Here is a 20,432-nt window from a genome sequence, read left to right as displayed (position 1 = left end):
CACAAGAAGACGAAAACCGTTTGCTTTGTCTGAGGGACCAACTGACTTTTCAAAGTCTCTCGTTTTAGTCAATCGCAGCTCTCTCTTACTCTCTCTCTCTATGTTTTTTTCTTTTTTGTGGGTAATGCAGCTTGAAGCTTTCTTTCGTTTCCCGTCCAAGTGTTCAGTTCCAACAACTAAGCAGGTTTTTCCCTTCTTTTCTAAACTATATCTTTGTGAGGGTTATGCCTTTTAATCTCTCTCTTTTTTTTTGCATATTCCAAAATTGTTTAGTGTGAGAAAACATGCCCTTTAATATTTACGCAAGTATTATACCGCTCTTAAGTTTTTTTTTTCTTTTTTAAAAAAAATTATTATTACTTTTTTTTCTGCTATCAGATGTTTATATAGTTGTAGAATTCATGTGATAGACAAAACATTACTGTTATGATTATATATGGAGCTGGGTTTTGGCGATTTTGGTGGCTAAGCAACTGAAGATTTGTTCTTGAGCAAATTTACACTTGAAGGCTAATTTGCTTAAATATTAATCTATAACACGCTGATTCAACACTGACAGTCTAAGAGTTTGAACTGAAAATTTTCTGTTAAAATTTGTTTCTTTTTAGTTCGTGTTTAGATTTTTGTTTCAAATATTTATCTTTGAAGGGGAAGACTAATGAGGCCTTGGAGATCAAACTTCTATTTGAAATAGACAAAACCAATTTTTTTTTTTGGGTACTATTGTAGCCAATCCATTTACCCGGAGAAAATGGCATATATTTACATGTCTATATAGGTCTAGCCTTGATTTGATGTTTTTTTTTTTTCTCTTTTTGAAGGCATATTTTATGAGAAATGGCTGGGGAAAGAGATGAGACACCAATGTTGTCAGATTGTCATCCGCGGTCACTCGATGAACACGTGGATTCGCAGTTCAGAAGATCCGTCCCGTGGACTCGAAGCGCATCGCTTTCTATTGACATGCCATCAATGGAATCACATGAGAGAGAGACTAACCTTGTTGGCCACACTGGCCCCTTAAGGAGTCAAAGAACTCCATTTGTAGCTATGAGTGGTCCACTATCCAGTAACCGCAGAGCAGATAATCTTGTTTTTCGACCAAGTCAGGTTGCGAAACCGCAAAAAGAAGCAACACCCAGAATAGAAAAGTTTCCTTCCATTAGTGGAATGAACCAGAATGATTGGGCTGATGACAACTTTGGCAAGAAAAATGATCATCTACTGAGGTCTGGGCAATTGGGAATGTGCAATGATCCTTACTGCACTACCTGCCCAAGTTATTACCATTACCAGCCGATTCCGCAGAAACACCCGAAAGGGTCGGGTATATTTGATCCCCATGTATGTTTCTTTCTAAATGCAGTGCAATTTTATTTCTGAACTGTGACAGATAGATATTGTTATTGCTTATTCTATAAATAAATTATTTGATGCTAGTTCTTTATTACTTTTCCTCTGCATGTTGTAACTTTTTTTTTCTTCTCTTGTTATGAATGATGAATGATGCTAACTGAATGGTTCAATAAACATAAGAAGCTTACTAAATTTTGACTTTTTTGCAGTTCCATAATGCTCTCTATGGGGATGCTAAAGGTTGGGCGAGGAGATTTTTCTCTTTTCTGAGTCCGTATATTCCCGGAATTATGAATCCCCATGCTAAAGTTGTGCAACAATGGAACCAATTTTTTGTTATTTCTTGCTTGATAGCAATATTTGTAGATCCATTGTTTTTCTTCGTGCTGAAAGTTGAAAAGGTAAACACCCCTTTGTTTAGCTTTCTTAATCATATCAAAATCATTAACTATGCTTAAATTTTAAGCTGTTAATCTTGCTGGCTCATGTACGTAAGACAGGAGCCTTAGTTTTACATGATTTTATCTGGTTGAAAACATAGAACTAATTGGTGAAATTGTGTCCAAAATGAGGATCTTGGTTTCAAAGGAGCGCGACACATGAAATAAGTATTTAATAAAAATTCTTTTCTGTCAGAACTCATGTAATTATATCAGGTATTTCACTTCATATTCACTTTGGGAATTAATTCTACACCCTTTTGGATGCAGGACAACAAATGCATAGTCATTGATTGGCCAGTGGCCCATACACTTGTAGTTCTCCGAAGCTTGACGGATTTCATAAACCTTTTACACATTTTTCTGCAGGTAACTAATCATACTGCTGCCTATTATCTCTATACCCGGCTTCAAAACGAAAGAGAAGAGAAAATGTAAAGGAAAAAAAAAAAATCTATCTTGACTTTAAATTGGGAGTTGATTATTTATGCATATTTGTAAAAGATATAGTATATTACATATGTACCTAGACATAATAACTCTATCACGACTAAAGATTGAAATACAGATACTGTTTGAAAATCTGGTGTTTCATTTGGGTGTGAAGGAAGAGGATTTCGTCCCTTGTATCTCAAACATATTGGTATGATTTGGACACCATTTGGAGCATCAATGACACAAGAGAAAAATTTTTTCTTCTCTATATTCCAAAGGCAGAAGTCAGAACATACTGAATCTACTATTTGAAGAGGCTAATAGGCTGCCAAATGGCTTAACCAAAATAAGTTTTGTTAGTTGGACTTGAATCTAAAAGGTTTTCTTCCTTTTAGTTATGTTTTCCATTAGGCAATTTCTTTTGCATTGTTCATTTCCCATCATTTCATGTTCTCAAAATTCTTTGGTATGTATTTGATACTTTATAGTCCGGCTTGTGATTCAACACACATTTATTGCAACTTCTTTGAAAGGCATCACAATGGAAGACAATTTGCACAATGTAACCAGGGTATAGAACTTGTTCATCCAAGCCTTAAACTATTATAAATGTTTTATTTTGTTTTGTTTTGTTTTGTTTTTTGTTTTTTTTGCAGTTTAGGCTGGCTTATGTGTCTCCCGAGTCTAGAGTGGTTGGTGCTGGAGAGTTAGTTGACCATCCGAAAAGAATCGCTCTCAATTACCTTCAAGGATATTTTTTTGTTGACTTTTTTGTTGTATTGCCGCTTCCTCAAGTAACTCTCTCTTTCTCTCTCTCTGTCACACACACACTCTCACTCACTCACACATTCTGCCTTCAGTTTCACATGTCATACTATTGATGCTAGAGTGTTACAAACCAATAGCCCAATACAATTCATTTTATGCTTTGATTTAGGCATACAATTTTCCAGTTTATATTAGAAAAATATATGGAGACGAGATGATTTGTTTGTTCCTTTTGTGTTATTATCCTTTTTTTTATTTATTTATTTTTTCTGAGGATCATTTTGCTTAATAAACGTACCCTTGTACTGAAAACATTTCTGTGCATATATATGGTCATTTGTCTTACCAAAGTTATCTGTCAGTTTTTTTTTTTTTTTTGGCTGGAATTTATCTTTCAGTTTACGCGTACACAAAGTTGATTTACACATTGGTTTGAACAATAGATTGATGCTAAGGATTTGTTATTCCTTCCATATTGGTCGTAGATAAAGTCTTCACGTACCTCTTTGCAGATAATTATATTATTAGTTCTACCAAACCACTTGGGATCATCTGGAGCAAACTATGCAAAAAATCTTCTGCGTGCTGCGATCCTTGTTCAGTATATGCCAAGGTTGTGTAGGTTTCTACCATTGCTTGCTGGTCAGTCTCCAAGTGGCTTCATATTTGAGTCAGCATGGGTGAATTTCATTATTAATCTTCTGACCTTTGTGTTATCCGGCCATGTTGTTGGGTCAGGGTGGTACCTCTTCGGGTTACAGGTTGGTGATCTTTTAAACACTCGTTGGTTGAAACAAGACCTTTCTAGGACTATATATATTTTTTTATTTATGTCTCTAACCTATGTTCCACACTTTTAGGAAGCTGTATTCGGATAGTCAAACCTTTTGCTCTGTTTATTTTATTATTTTTTTAATTAATTAAAGTTAATACATCTCATAAGAGGCTAAAACTAAAGAATGAAATAGTACATGAAAGAGATCAACGAGCAGTTAATAAACCTATAGAAAGATAATCTTAGACAATCCCTATTAACTAAATGTTCAATTGAGGAAGGGATTGAATGCCACTGCATTCTACTGTTACTAGCATAGGCTAAAGAAGCTAATCTGTCTGCATAAGAATTTGATATTTTGGAATTATTGGGGCAGTTAGGCTGAGGCACTTGTCTCTTGCTTTGTGCTTTTGCTCATCAGGAAGGATATGAGTTACAAAATGATAAGGGGGAGTCTGGATCAAGACTAGTCGTCTCAACTTGTGTTAAATGAATAATAAAAATCAGATTGTGTTTGGACTGTTAACACTAATTGCTACCTGTTGTTACTTTATTCAAACATCCATTGATTTCCCTCCTTTCTTGTCCCAGAGGGTTAATCAATGTCTTCGAGACGCTTGCCATAGCTCTGGAAACAAGGTGTTGTGCAAATATATCGATTGTGGACATGGTGATAATTATAAAAATGCTTCAGATTTAGCCATGCAGAACACTTGGAAAAGTAACGCAAATGCTGCTGCTTGCTTTTCCGACGGTTTTCCATATGGAATTTACGACAAAGTTGTTCTCCTTACGACAAAGGGCAGTGTGATTACTAGATACATATATTCATTGTTTTGGGGATTCCAGGTATTACTTTATTTTCATCCGCTGTTAGCTGTTTCTCATGTCTTAAAGAGAGAGAGAGAGAGAGAGTGTGTGTGTGTGTGTATTTTGTTGTTTGTTAGATATTTTTCCTTCCTTTTTCTTTTCCCTATCTTTTTAAAGTTATATCTAAAGAGGCTAGGGAGAAACTTAATGCTACACTCTGAAGAATAGAATTCCTCTATTTTTGTTGTGACAAGGAGGTGCAAATTCTTGAAATAAACATGTTTCGTCTTACCATTTTGAACTCGACTTTGTGCTTAACTGTTCAAATATAGCCCCATAGATCCTATTGACTTGATCTTTATCTATGCTCAATTGGGCTGCCTTGTCATACAAGGCTATCTTTAATGTTTGGTCCCAAATCTGTAGTATGCCCTGGACTTTGTTGTTTATTATACCCCTCCCTTTCATGGAAACACTACCACCAATTTTGCTTGTTTGAACTAGGGGGTGGAGGGATTTGAATTCTTTATCTCTAGATTGGAGCCACGCTTGGATTTACCCATTAGGCTAAGCTTGTGACCGTTTATCATTGTTAAAATACACACATATGCATGTGTATATATGTATATGTATGCATATGCATGTATTTGTATGTGTGTGTGTGTATTTTTCCTTTTCTTCTTCTTCTTCTTCTTCATGGCTCAGTTATGGTAAAATTACACATCTTCTCCACTTCTGATAATTCACATGCATGTTTATACTTCGACTTTAAAGTAACTAGGAACACCTGATTATGCAATCTACAAGATCAGTGTATATCCCTTTGCTGACAAATCACTCTTGTGAATAATTAATTTGATGAAGCAAATCAGTACTCTAGCTGGAAATCAAACTCCAAGCTATTTTGTTTGGGAAGTTCTTTTCACAATGGCCATTATTGGACTTGGCCTCTTGCTTTTCGCTCTCCTCATTGGCAACATGCAAAACTTTCTCCAAGCTCTCGGAAGGAGGTACTTACTTTTCCACTGACAGTGATTATGTATTTTGCTCAGCTGTTTATTACACGTCCCTGTGAAAAAACTTAGTTGGAATGTAGTTTAATCAGCCTCGTTAATTCTTTTAGCACGAATAGAGTCCTAGCTGAATCCGCTGTTTTGTCTGCAAACATTTTAATTTGTAAAAAAGGAAAAAGAAATATTTATCCTAGTCAATAGTTTGGAAGACTGATATTCTTTTTGCCTGTTCCCAAAAAAACAACAAATGTTGTTTGCCTGTTCCTTTAAGGTGCGCTTTTTTCTTATTATTCATAAATTCCTCGGATCGAAAATTTGAACTTCAAGGTTTAGAATTTCAGTTTATGTTTGATAGAACCCTGATTTAACGGGCTCACTAGAATGAAAAGAATGAACTCTATTGCAGAAATTGCACTGATAAAAGCAACTCCGAGTCCCCGTCTAACTAACTGATTTTCCCTGTATTTATAATTCATTACCACCAACTAACCTGCACAATTCCGATCTGAACAATAAACATTACAGCCCCTATGCTTCACTAGTTAACTTCCAACAAACTACTTTAACAGCTTAGCCAACTAAAATGTCCTACCAATATTGTTTATTACATGAAAGTAAGAATATTAAATATAGAAACAGTCTTATCACCTCATCAAACAATGTGTTAAAGATTCCACCTTCTTATGAACCATAAATCAATATGATACTTTTCGATATGAAAACATTGCTGAACTTATCTTGGAGTGCATGAGTCTGGATCTATACCCCTTACTCTTGATTAGTACCCTTTTGATTAATATAGTTATTTGACTAAAAGGGATATTAATCAAGAATAAGGGGTAAAAATCTAGACCCATGCACTGTAAGGGGTAATTGTCTCCTTTTTCCCTTTTGATATTTGTGAACAAGTAAACCATGAAGCTTGTCATGTCAAACTAGCAAACCTCTTGCCAAAAGTTTCACAAAAGAAAGAGGCTATTTACAAAGTATCTTTCCATTGATTCTTTGGAGAATTATACATTGAATCTCTCAAATTATATTTTTGGTTCACTCTGTAGGAGGCTAGAAATGTCGCTACGACGTCGAGATGTTGAGCAGTGGATGAGCCATCGGCGCCTACCAGAAGAACTTAGAAGGTATTGTTATAACTATAAGTTTCTTGTCTTTACTATCAGTTTAGTAAGTTTAATTGCTTTTATAACTATTATTTTGGCTAATAAACTAACTGCAGTATTTGCTTTAAGAATAATACATCCATGGAACCTTCTTTTGTTTATTTTATTTTATTAGTATTGTAGAAAGTAGCCGACCCTTGCATTTAGTTAGGAAGTTATTTATTTTCTTAGAATAGATTTCAGTTTCTGTTTTCCTTATTTAGCTTTTGTAGTTTCCGGTTTTTTCTTAATTTGGTGGAATTCCTGATTTTCAGGGATTCTATTTCCCTTTCTCGGTGGACTGGTTTGTCAGCCACCCTAGCCTATATATTAGGTTGTATATCGTTTTTTTATGAATAAGAATAATCAGAATTATTCCATTAATTTCGTCATGGTATCAGAGCCCTAGGTTTCTGAACCCTAATCCTCTCCAAACATCTCTTTCCCTTGCCGTACTCTCACCATGACAAAATACAACATGGCATCACAATCCTCTTCCTCGGAAATCACTTCTAGATCCGAGCCTAATTCTTCAGCCCCTATCATCCCCGATTCCTCCTCTCATCTTGTCACAAATCATAAACTTCATGGCCATAATTTTCTTCAATGGTCACAGTCTGTTTTTATGTACATCTGTGGCAGAGGGAAGGATGGACATCTCACAGGCGAAATCTCTGCTCCAGAAACAGCAGATCCGAAATACAGGGCCTGAAAAACTGATGATCACCTGGTTATGTCATGGCTAATAAATTCCATGACCACGGAGGTTGGAGAAAACTATCTGCTTTACAGGACAGCCAAGGAAATATGGGAGGCTGCACGTGAAACGTATTCCAGCACTGAGAATTCCTCAGAGTTGTTTGAGATTGAGACCAGATTGTATGATCTACGACAGGGAGACTCAAGTGTTACTCAATATTTCAACACTCTCACACGCTGTTGGCTGCAATTGGACATGTACGAGATTTATTCTAAATCTCTTGGAAATGTTCTGATGACTGCCTTGCATAGGAAGATTGTTGAACAAAAAAGGACCATTAGATTTCTTCTTGGCCTCAATAAAGACCTAGACGAAGTCAGGGGGAGAATCATGGGGATTAAACCTCTCCCAACTATTCGGGAGGCTTTTGTAGAAGTTCGTAGAGAGGAGAGCAGAAAGAAACTGATGACGACAGACAACCACACTACGCCCGCTTCCGAAGGGTCAACCTTGTACACTCACAACTCCTCTCAGAATAATAAGCCCAGGAAAGGACGTCCATGGTGCGACCATTGTAAGAAACTTGGTCATGTGAAGGAGACATGTTGGAAAATACATGGAAAACCTGCAGATTGGAAGCCATCTAGTGAACGATTTGACAGGGAGAACCATGCAAATGCTGCTGCTACAACATGAAATGATGCAGAAGTCAATCCATTCACCAAGGAGCAACCTGCGGCACTGCAGAAAATGCTTGGTCATGTTTCCAGTTCCGGACAAGCACCACAAACATCACAATCCCCTGCCGAGCAACCTACCAGCCTTCTAGCACACCAAGGTATCCTATCCTAGGCTCATATTGTCAAAAATACAACACCAAAACCGTGGATAGTTGACTCGGGAGCCTCGGATCATATGACTGGAGACATTAACTGTTTCAGAAATTACAGTCCATGTACTAGTCACTCTACAGTCCGAATAGCTTTTCACCAGTGGCAGGAACCGGATCAGTCCAATTAACAAAGGATCTTCACCTTTACCTTGTCCTTTATGTCCCTAAATTAGACTGCAATCTACTTTCAATCAGCAAACTTACTCGTAACTTAAAATGTGTGACTAAATTCTATTCCAATTTTTGTGATTTTCAGGCAGTGGATTCGGGGAAGGTGATTGGCAATGCTGAGATGCGTGGTGGCCTATATTTGCTCAAAGAAAATAATCTCCTTGGTAGACAAGTTTACCCGTCAAGTTGTGTTTCTGAGTCTAGTTCAAATTCCGTCAATCTTGTTTCCAATTCTGTTTCAATTGAGAGTCAAGTCATGTTATGGCATTATCGCCTTGGTCATCCAAATTTTGGATACATTGAAAAGTTGTTTCCGCATTTGTTTATCAAGAAAAATTCAAATTTTTACCAATGTGAAATTTGCCAGCTTGCAAAACATACTAGACATGTATATTCTAGTTTACAATACAAGCCTTCACATCCATTTTCTGTAATTCACAGTGATATTTGGGAACCCTCATGAGTAAAAAATATAAATGGGGCTCGATGGTTTGTGTCATTCATAGATGATCATACGAGAACAACTTGGACATTCCTTATGAAAGAAAAATCCGAAACAGCCACCATCTTTCAATCCTTTCATTCCATGATCTCTACTCAATTTCAAAGCAACATTCAAGTTCTTAAAACAGATAATGCTAGGGAGTATTTCAATTCCATTCTTGGTCCTTATCTTTCCAAGCATGGTATTATTCATATAAGTTCTTGTGTTGATACTCCTCAACAAAATAGGGTTGCTGAAAGGAAGAATAGACATTTACTTGAGGTGGCCCATGCCATTATGTTCTCTAATCATGTGCCTAAACACTTTTGGGGGGAAGCCATACTCATAGCCACATATCTCATCAATAGGATGCCTAGTCAAGTCCTAAAATTCCAAACTCCTCGTCATGTTCTCATGGAAACTATCCACATATCTGCTCCTTTCCTTCCGACTTACCATTGAAGGTTTTTGGTTGTTCTTCCTTCGTTCACATCCACCAACAACACCGGACTAAACTTGATCCTAGGTCTCTCAAATGTAACTTCCTCGGTTACTCCTCTAATAAAAAAGGATACAAGTGTTACTCACCAATTACTAAGAAAGTATACAACTCCATGGATGTCACCTTTTTTAAGAATCAGCCTTACTTTCCCAAATCCGAAATTCAGGGGGAGAACTCGAGGGAATATTAGATTTGGGATCTTCTCCAAGACACTCAGGCCATTTTTCCTTCAACAATCCCGAACACTTCCACTCAACCGACCCTACTTGAAGAACCAAACTCTGCCACTGCAATAGCTCTAATTGTTCCAGCCCCAATTGTTCCTACTCCACCTCAACTTGACACTAATAATCATGAACCTCGTGTCTATACCAGAAGAAGACGACCAACCGAGCATATAGAGGACACCATGCAGACCCGTGACTGTCAAGAACTAGAACCAAGTCCTCCTGCATCCGATAATCACAATGTTATGAATTTCGTAACTCATGACTTTATTGTGCCAGTGGTTGATGACTCTGATCAGCCAATTGCCGACAGGAAAGGTGTTCGAGGGTGCATTGGTCATCCAATCGAAAGATATGTAGCGTATGGGAAGTTGCTCCCACCTTACAGGGCTTTTGTGTCCAATCTTGATAGTGTGCAGATTCCTAACTCTATCCAAGAGGCTCTAAAGGTTCCAGCATGGAAACAAGCAGTTGAGGAAGAAATTCGGGCTCTAGAAAGGAATGACACATGGATCTTTACAGAATTACCTCATGGAAAAAATCCTGTAGGCTGCAAATGGATATTCACGGTTAAGTACAAAGTAGATGGAAGTGTCGAAAGATTCAAAGCCAGACTTGTAGCAAAGGGCTTCATGCAGTCATATGGGATAGACTACCAGGAAACTTTCGCACCCGTTGCCAAGCTCAATACGGTTTGAGTTCTACTCTCTCCTGCAGTGAATCAAGATTGGCCTCTATACCAACTTGATATTAAAAATGCCTTCTTCAATGGGGACCTTGAAGAAGAAGTCTACATGACTATACCTCCGGGCTTGGAAAATAATTCAAATAGCAGGTTTGTTTGTAAGTTGAAGAAATCCTTATATGGCTTGAAACAATCTCCTCGTGCTTGGTTTGACAGGTTTGCCAGAACTGTGATTACAAATGGATACCATCAGTGTCAAGCTGATCATACACTGTTTGTTAAATCCAATTCTGGAGGCAAGATAGCTATTCTCATAGTATATGTAGACGATATCATTTTGACAGGTGATGACTCAGAGGAAATTATTAGACTCAAAAAGATGCTTGCAATAGAATTGAGATCAAGGATCTCGGGACTCTTAGATATTTTCTGGGAATGGAGGTGGCTCGGTCTAAGGAGGGAATTGTAATATCCCAAAGAAAGTACATCTTAGACTTGTTAAGTGAAATTGGCTTTATTAGGTGTAAACCTGCTGACACACCCATGGATCCCAACAAAAAGCCAAACAGAAATGAAGAAAGTAATCCAGTTGACAAGGGAAGATATCAGAGACTTGTGGGCAAACTAATCTACCTATCACACACAAGACCTGATATTGCCTACTCAGTCAGTGTAGTGAGCCAGCACATGAATAATCCGAGTGAGGATCATTTGGAAGCAGTGAACAGAATTTTGAGATATTTAAAGATGACTCCTGGACATGGTTTGCTCTTCCAAAAATCGGAAAAACGTGAGGTTGAGATATACACAAATGCTAGCTGGGCAGGAGAATTAACTGATAGAAGGTCAACGATTAGTTACTGTTCATACATCTGGGGAAATCTCGTCACGTGGAGAAGTAAAAAACAAGCTGTTGTCTCTCGGAGTAGTGCAGAATCAGAATATCATGCTCTTGCACTAGGAATATGCGAAGGAATGTGGCTTCAAAGGCTATTAAGGGAGCTCAAGGTTGAGACGAGGGACGCAGTTAAGATGTTTAGTGACAGTCAGGCAGCTATTAGCATCGCTAACAATCCCATGCATCATGACAGAACAAAACACATCGAGATTGATCGACACTTCATCTCAGAGAAGGTCAACAATGGGATTGTGCAGCTAAGCTATGTTTCAACAAGACTTTAGATTGCTGATATTCTCACTAAGGCACTTCCAAGGGTTAGCTTCGATGAATTGAACTCCAAGCTTGGTTTGTATAATATATACAACCCAGCTTGAGGGGGAGTGTAGAAAGTAGCTGACCCTTGCATTTAGTTAGAAGTTATTTATTTTCTTAGAATAGATTTTAGTTTCAGTTTTCCTTATTTAGATTTTGTAGTTTCCGGTTTTTTCCTGATTTGGTGGAATTCCTGATTTTAAGGGATTCTATTTCCCTTTCTCGGTGGACTGGTTTGTCAGCCACCCTAGCCTATATATTAGGTTGTATATCGTTTTTTATGAATAAGAATAATCGGAATTATTCCATTAATTTCTTCAAGTATTATTACCATTATTTGTGAAAACTTTTAAGGAAATTCTTATTAACTTCTCCATACATAAGTTTGCATATCAAAGGATGTAGCTTTTGAATGGTAACTCAACACATAATAATAATACAATCACATATATAAATGGTCTGTAACGTGATACATATTTCACTTCTGATTATGTGCAAACCCTAGGTCAGTTGCTGTGATCTTTTGATGTCAATAAGGAACCCTTGGCCTGTTTTATACATCGCCTAAAGTTCTTCTCTCTTTTCTTTTGCCAAAAAAAAAAAAAGATATCAAATTTCATTTCATATAGTGTCTGGCGCGTCATATTAAATGCCTAACACATCATCTGAGGTTGTGCGGTTTCTAAAACACCGAGTGTGTCAAACACTTATGGGATGTTTATTTCAAGGGTTCGTTCCTGGTTCTGAATCATGATTCTTGATTCTCTACAGTGTTTTTCTCTCACAAAATATTTAAATTTCAAAAATCAGAATCATGAATCATGGTTTTGAACCCATGAACCAAACGTCCCATTAATATCAACATGTGGACTGAGAAATGAAGAGCAGCAATAGCTCAATAGTTTCAGCACCAGACTCTTTGTTCCTAGTCTTTTCTTCATTTTCTCTCTCGCCTAAACACAAACACGTCACTCAAAGTCAGCATTCATGCATATTTGTTGTTCCATCATAAGGCACGTAGGGATTGACTCCCCTTGGCATCTTGTTATTTTATTAGGAGAGTTTCCATATTTGTTTTTTCAAGAGTACTGGTTGGATTTTCTCAATTTGCACGGATTTTAGTTTAGACTTGGCACCAACGTTTCAAAAATGTCTCAAGTATTCATATTAGCTCCATGGGAATTGACAACATTAAAGAACACACAGTGCTTTTTTCCTGGTTTGCTTAAACTGTTGATGCAGTGTACGGCAAATATTCAAACTGCTGGAAAGATTAGTATGTGGATAACCACACAACATGCAGGATTACAAAATCTAACAAACTGTTGGTCTATTATGTAGGCGAGTGCGGCAAGCGGAAAGGTATAACTGGGCAGCCACCAGAGGGGTTAATGAGGAAATGCTTTTCGAGAACTTGCCTGAAGACCTTCAGAGAGATATAAGACGCCATTTGTTCAAGTTCATCAAGAAGGTTGGCATCATACTATAACCAGTTTCTTTTTCCCTATCAATACAATATAACCACTTTCTTCATCCGTTCTAGACTTGAGTAATGCTAGGTGTTCTTACATTTTTAGAAAATTTCTAGCCATCACTGGTGGTGATCATCACTGCTGATTTTATACCTATAGAGATTGACATGTAAGACTTTGTTGGCCCTGTGACATAATCCTTGAATCTCGTGTTGAGAATTACACGCCCTAATTCTACGCAATCGAGAGCAGTAAAAACGTGGAAAATAAATCAAGCAAAATTGATGCACACAGAACTAATAGAGGTTTACTTCAATGTGAGACTATGTCCTCTTTCAGTCATTGCAGTTTTTCCACTATGATAGAGAAGAATTTACACAAGAAAAATCGCACACGTCTCAACTCTTTTTTTTTTTTTTTTTGTCTACTCTCTAATTAACCCCAAAAACGGCACCCTCTTTTTTATAATGAAAACTAGGGCAACCGATTTTACAAGTGTAAGGCAATAAATCGTCAGGGCAATTAATTAGGCTCCACAATTTAACATCTCAAAGTTGACATGCGATTTGTGATTGGTTGAAAAGTTTTGGTGGTATATAGGATTGCTCCAACTCTTCTCCCAATGTTTTGATACAACTCATGTGGCAACGAGTTGTCATCTTTTCCTTGGTACATTAATACTTTTTAATACTAATTGATGTGGAAAATTTTTTACATACCGCGTTAGTTGGTATCAAAAACTTGGGATGAAAGTTGAGACCCCTAGCATTATTTATTCCCATTTATACTAGTTAACTTGTAGTATGAGACCAAATGTGTCGATAAATGTGCATTATAGAAAAAAAGTTGAATAGGATATTCTGTGAACGTCTTAATTCTTAAATTTAAGAAGCGATTAACTTCACATCAAGTCATTGTTCATGTTCTTACAGTTTTAAAAACACTGTAGGTTCGAATATTTGCCCTCATGGATGATCCAATCATAGATGCCGTCTGCGAAAAGCTAAGGCAAAAGACGTACATCAAGGGGAGCAAAATTTTGTATCAAGGTAGTCTAATTGAGAAGATGACTTTTGTTGAGCGTCGTAGATAATGGGACTAAGGATACCTTGTCTGAAGGTGACGTTTGCGGCGAGGAACTTCTCACTTGGTGTCTTGAGCACTCTTCAGTGAACAAAGGTATGATTTGGATAACTATCACCTGTATAATGGGTCTTGATTGTCCTGCAATAGACAGTGATTAAATGAAGTGAGATTTAATAGCAGTGTTTTTTTTTTTGTTTTTTGGTCATTTGTAGATGCGAAAAAGATCAGGATTCCGGGAAAGAGATTGCTAAGCAATAGGACAGTGGTGTGTCTGACGAATGTAGAAGCATTTTCACTCCGAGCAGCTGATCTCGAAGAAGTCACCAGCCTTTATTCGAGATTATTGCGAAACCCACGTGTTCAAGGAGCCATTAGGTACTTTCTCAATACATTTATGTCTTAATTTCATTAAAGATAGTTGTTTAGCAACCCTGCTGTTACCAACTTTGTTCTGCTGTCCCAAATGTAAGCCGAGTTGTGTTTCTTGTCTCCCGTATTTCATAGCGAAGTAATACCTTTAAAATTTTACTTTGCCCTTTTCTTTTTGGTATATGCTCGTTTATTTGAAGAGTATAACCTAGCTGGCGCTTTCTCGGATTGGTTTTTATCTGCTAATCTAATCATTTCGGAAGCTTGCTATCATCCTTAGCATATATATACATTCATATATATGTATATATATATATATATATATGTATGTTTGTATATATTTATACACATAGTTTTTTACATCCCTTTGCCTTAAAATGTTCCTTTATCTTAATCGCAGATATGAGTCGCCTTACTGGAGAAATCTTGCGGCATCATGTATTCAAGTAGCATGGAGATACAGGAGAAAATGCTTGAGTCGTGCAGATACCTCTCAATCAAACCAATCACCAAGCAAGTAGGCTTCATTTTATCACAACAACAACATGAAATACAAGCCTTAATCCTAAATTAATTGGGGTCGGCTATATGGATTTCTCGTTTCCAGTCTGCTCTATTAAATATGAGACCCTCCTGAAGCTCTAGATCTTGAAAGTCGTGCTTAACTACGTCAGCCCAAGTAATTCTTGGTCTACCCCTCACTCTCTTAGTAGTAAGTATTTGGATGTTCTCCCAAACATGAACAAGTGCATCTAAATTTTATATATTTAATTATTTTTTCTTTGCCTTTTCTTTGCTTATGGTATAAAAAAATGTATATTGTGACCAGCAGATGAAGACAAAGAACTTTTCATATCTACGCAGTGAGTCCCCTTAGTTCATAGTTATAGAAATGTATTGTATTTATATACCTGTATACATGATAAATTAGACTAGTAACCTCAATTAGTTGTATAAATTTCTTTATCTGAAATCACACTTTCTGTTATTTGTTTTAATCATACACTTTGACTATTTTGTTACATCAACTTAAAAGAATAAGTCATTCATTTACATTAATCGATGACTTAATCTTTAAGATCATGAATTGATGGGCTCTAGCGCTTGAGAAGCAACATGACGGATTATGAAAAGCAATATCGGACATTATGTTGAAGAAAGGCAAAAGGGGCTTAAGAAAAATGATCGAACGATCCATATGTTGTTTGCATGGAAATTAGGCAGTGACGTATCTATGCAAAATAGGATTTGCGAATTTAAAGAATCTAGTACAAGACTCGAATCATGGTATTTAGAAAATTACAAGTTAATTTTCATACTATATTGAGGTACCCACAGAATCTTCTTGTCCTTTGCGTTAGAGAACTCTTCGATATTGAAATCTTTATATCACATTTTTGTTCTCTCAACAATAATACAATATTGAACATTTATTCCTTTTTCATAAACTAAGGATATCAATTCATTATTTGGCTAACTCAAAATTAAGAACAAGATTTGTTGGATTCCGAGTCGTACATAATGTTGCATAGCCCAAAATGTCAACGCTTGGACTATATTTAGAATAAAATCTACAAGATATGAAAAAAGAAAGTAGCCTATTAGAAATATTATGAAATATTTAGAATATCTTGATGAATTGAGTAATTGGATAACTTATTCTCTTATTATTTAGCTAACTCAAAATTAAGAACAAGATTTGTTGGACTATAAGGCGCACATAATGGTGCATAGCCCAAAAGTCAATACTCAGACTTGATTTGGAATAAAATCTTCGAGATATGAAAGGGAAAGTATCATATTGGAACTATTATGGAATATTTCTAATATCTTGACGGATTGAATAATTGGGTAACTTACTATTCCACAAAAAATAAGAACGATATTTTTCATATTTTGTGCTTGCTCCTTTTATGACAGGCGTGGCTACAATAGCTTGATAGCAAGGAAATAAGAACGATACTTTTCATATTTTGTGCTTGCTCCTTTTATGACAGGTGTGTCTATAATAGTTAGATAGCAAGGAACAAATTGAAGTGTGACAAAAATACGTCGAAACTCTGTCAGTTTTCTCTCTTTCTCCTAGTCTTCCATTGGTTCTTGAGTTGTTGATTTATCGTGGTTGTTCGGACCTTACATTTTTTTTTAAATAACCACACACACTGTGAACAATCAAGGATGTGGTGGTGATAGTGATCGTGCAGGATTGTGACTTGGAGCATGAAGAGCACGAAGATCGTGACTTTGACCTAGTCCACGAATCACACTCTCACCAATGGAGAGTGTTTCTCACGCGCCAACCTAGAGGCGACGTCTAACCATGTATGACATATCAATGGAATCATTCGAGATGAGGCTCGTGATGGTATACGGACGAAGTCAACGTCCTGCACCGAATAAGGCGAGTGGCGTGCACTCTCCACCATATGGCGCGTGACATGCTGCAAGCTTAGCATAGGCAGCTGAAGCAAATCTCACTCTCCCCCGACAGTAAGTGTGGGAGACTGCGATTTTGTCATAACTTTCATTTTGGATGTCATTTTTACTGTTGGACTCAAAATTAAATTTCTAATTTTATTTTTTTTTCTTGATACGAAAAATATTATTTTTCAATTTTTGAGAGAGTGAATGTAACGACCCGGATTTCTAGGCCGTTAGTATCCATGAAATTATAGCGGAAACAATTTTATTTTTCAAAACTCTAATACTTAGTTACTACAATTTTAGAAATACTTTTTTAAAAAAAACTTATATTAAAATAGATTATCCTTTAAACTTACATGTTTCGGAATGTACTTAATCGAATTATCAATATGAATTTAAAACTAAAATTTAAGAAATGCATAATATAAATACAAACAGTTTATGATTACTCTTTAACTTAACGCAGTCAAACATTTGCTAATAACGCCTTCAAACATATAATATAGAAACATAGTAATTTAAATCCTTTCTTCTAAACCATACTTAATTAGGTGTAGAATCTAATCATATGAAAACATAACTTCAGAATTTAAATCTAAAACAACTTTGCGGAATTCTTTGCATGGTGGTATCCGGACCCAAACCTCTGTCGTACACGTTCTCCGTCAAGTCCATCACTAAGTGATAGGTTGTTTACCTACTGCATGAACAATTAGTGAGCCAAAGCTCATTAGGTACAAATATCCTTACAAAACATTTTGCACACAAAACATATGTCGAAATGCATGACCAATTATGCTTAACTTATGGAAGTGTGTTCTATTACCTTAGGGGCCCTATACTCGTACCCATGTGCGCAAGACCAAGGGGAGTGAGGGTGCGACTTAAACATTTAGTCCAACTACCCCAGGGTCACAATTAAATTTTTATTACCTCACATCCCATGAGCCCAAAGAAATTCCTCGCGTACTTATGACCAGAGGGCGATATGACACTTAACATTTCATTGTTACCATAGCCTCTTATTTAGGTGAACATACAATTATGATCACGTCACAAATTAATCATTATGACATACTTTTGTAACGACCCGCACCCCCACATGGTATGATATTGTCCGCTTTGGGCCTGAGCTCGCACGGTTTTTACTTTTAAGATTCACCCCAAAAGGCCTCATACCATTGGGAGGTGGTATCATTCCTTATAAACCATGACCTATCTTCATCCCCAGACGATGTGGGATTGTACAACTTTCTTGGCTTTGTGCCTCAAGGGATTGATGGTTGTCACAATCACCCCTCCTCATTGGGGCCTAATGTCCTCGTTGGCCACATTTTCGGTTGGGTAAAGGCACTTATACCATATGTAACGATCCGCACCTGGTATGATATTGTCCGCTTTGGGCTTAAGCCCGTACGGTTTTTACTTTTGGTCTTCACCCCAAAAGGCCTTATACTATTGAGAGGTGGTGTCATTCATTATAAACTAGGATCTATCTTCATCCCTAGGCGATATGGGACTGCACAACTTACCCTTTCTTGACCTTGTGCCTCAAGAGATTGATAGTTGTCATAACTTTAACATGAGGCGATACAATATTCACATCATGTTCTTTATTTGTGTCACAAAAATATGATTTATAACATAACAGCAAACCATGCTTTCAAAGTTGTAGATTCTGTATTGAAGTTGTATCGACAAATCAATGTCACTTTATTTCCAACTCAAACTTAATTTATTTGAGTCTTGTGGGCTTAGAATTATTAACGTTTCTTAAAAGCAGTTAATTTAATTTTCCTTTACTAGTTATGTTTCCTCACGGTCGAACTAATCAATCTCTATAAGTTAATTAGTTAACTTCTTTTAATTTTATTAACCAATTTAGGTTGATCATCCTTTGCTAGCTTGTTGCTCATCTTTAACTCATTAGTTAACTCAGTAAATGATTACTGATTTACTATCCAATTAAATCTCAGGTCCTTCATTCGTCACTTGCCATTAATTAAATATCCGAGTAAATTCTATTAGCTTAATTAATCAGTTAATTAATTATCTAAATTTAGTTAATTAATAATTAACTCATTAATTAATCCAATAACTATTACTAATTCACTTAAGGGCCTTGGGACTTATCTAAGTTGATTTCCCGCGAGTATACCACTAAGTTACCTATTAGGTTACTTCTTAGGTTTAGTTGGCTCACAAATCCTTAAACATTCCTAAGAATAATATTGGGCCTTATAGATTTCTCTAAGTCTACGTAGAGGTTACCTTCTTTCTTATTTTGGCCCTTTCCTATTCCTAAACATTTTTAAGATTGAGTTGGGGGAGGTAAGGTTCAAAACGAAAAACCTAGTAGGTTTCCTTAATGGTTAACCTAAGGGTTACTTCATCCTCTATTGCGCCTTTGATCAGATTACCTAATCGGTCACCGTAAGTTCACCTAAAGGTTACTTTAACTCTTACTTGGGAATTTGGGCCCATTTGGGTTTCTTGTCATGGTTGGATCAAGCTATGAGTGTTACTAGTCCCTTAGGAAATTCTAAGTTAAGGCCTCGTTCACTTCGCGGATTCAAATTTTCAATTCGAGCTGAGATGTGACATTTTCTTAGAGCTTTTCACTGTAGCAGAAAAAGTAAGATATGATATTTTTTAAGAGTTTTTTTACTGTAGAAACTTAAAACTAAAAACTCGAATCGGTGAAATGAACGAGGAATAAGTATCGTGTTTCCGATTCCTGAGGGTGGGTTGGTTTTACCTTTAAAAATTAATTTTACCTTTAGTGGGCTTCGGTAATTCCAAAGTTATGAATCTAAGACATTTGTCATCCTAAGCATTCTACCTTCAGAGACCTCGAGCTAAAACTTGGAGCATGGTGCCTATCTGACCATTTTAACCTTTTGTAGTCGAAATGACCGTTTTTCCCTTCATGATTTTTTGGGTGGCTAAAGGGTTTTAACTATGGCTATCTAAGTCTTTTTCCACCTTAAAATTTTTTTTCAAAAATTACGATTTTACCCTTGGCGTTGGAAATTTTGACGTTTCTACCCTGAGGTCGGGTTTTGATGTTTTCTACCAATAGAATTATTTTGACAAGAGGAACAAACTCTAAACTAGGCCTAAGACTGATTCTCACTATAAAGACCATTTTACCCTAGGTCAAATTTTGGTCAACATAACTTTCGGACGCGATAACTTTATATCAAATGCAATAACTTTCTTTCTTTACTTCTTTACTTCTTCTCTTCCTTTTACCCTTTTAACAAACTCATCTATATGTGTATATGGCTTATCATCACATTTTTTCCTTACTCTCTCACCTTCATTACATAGTTTTTTTCCCCTTTACCCACTTTATTCTGACATTTTTTTCTTTCTAACTTTATACTTCCTTTACTTGTATTTTTTTTTTCCTTCCCATTTCCCTTCTCTAATACATTTATGTCATATTTTTAA

General features: G+C 36.5%; 1 protein-coding gene across 1 annotated transcript; it reads left to right on the top strand.

The window, feature by feature from the left end:
• Positions 1–3: 3 nt before the first annotated feature.
• Positions 4–15,546, top strand: LOC21407822 (probable cyclic nucleotide-gated ion channel 20, chloroplastic). The gene is given in 14 exon segments (XM_024167713.1): positions 4–184; positions 822–1,344; positions 1,566–1,757; positions 2,067–2,165; positions 2,888–3,025; positions 3,512–3,760; positions 4,366–4,623; positions 5,449–5,594; positions 6,656–6,733; positions 12,967–13,096; positions 14,047–14,174; positions 14,176–14,276; positions 14,396–14,558; positions 14,953–15,546. Coding segments are annotated over 13 exon segments (2,310 nt in total). The 5' UTR covers positions 4–184; positions 822–837; the 3' UTR covers positions 15,074–15,546.
• Positions 15,547–20,432: the final 4,886 nt, after the last annotated feature.

Source organism: Morus notabilis, unplaced genomic scaffold, assembly GCF_000414095.1.
Source record: "Morus notabilis unplaced genomic scaffold, ASM41409v2 Scaffold172, whole genome shotgun sequence".
NCBI lineage: Eukaryota > Viridiplantae > Streptophyta > Magnoliopsida > Rosales > Moraceae > Morus > Morus notabilis.
The sequence above is the reverse complement of the archived record's forward strand: the minus strand, read 5'-3'. Positions and strand labels throughout refer to the sequence as shown.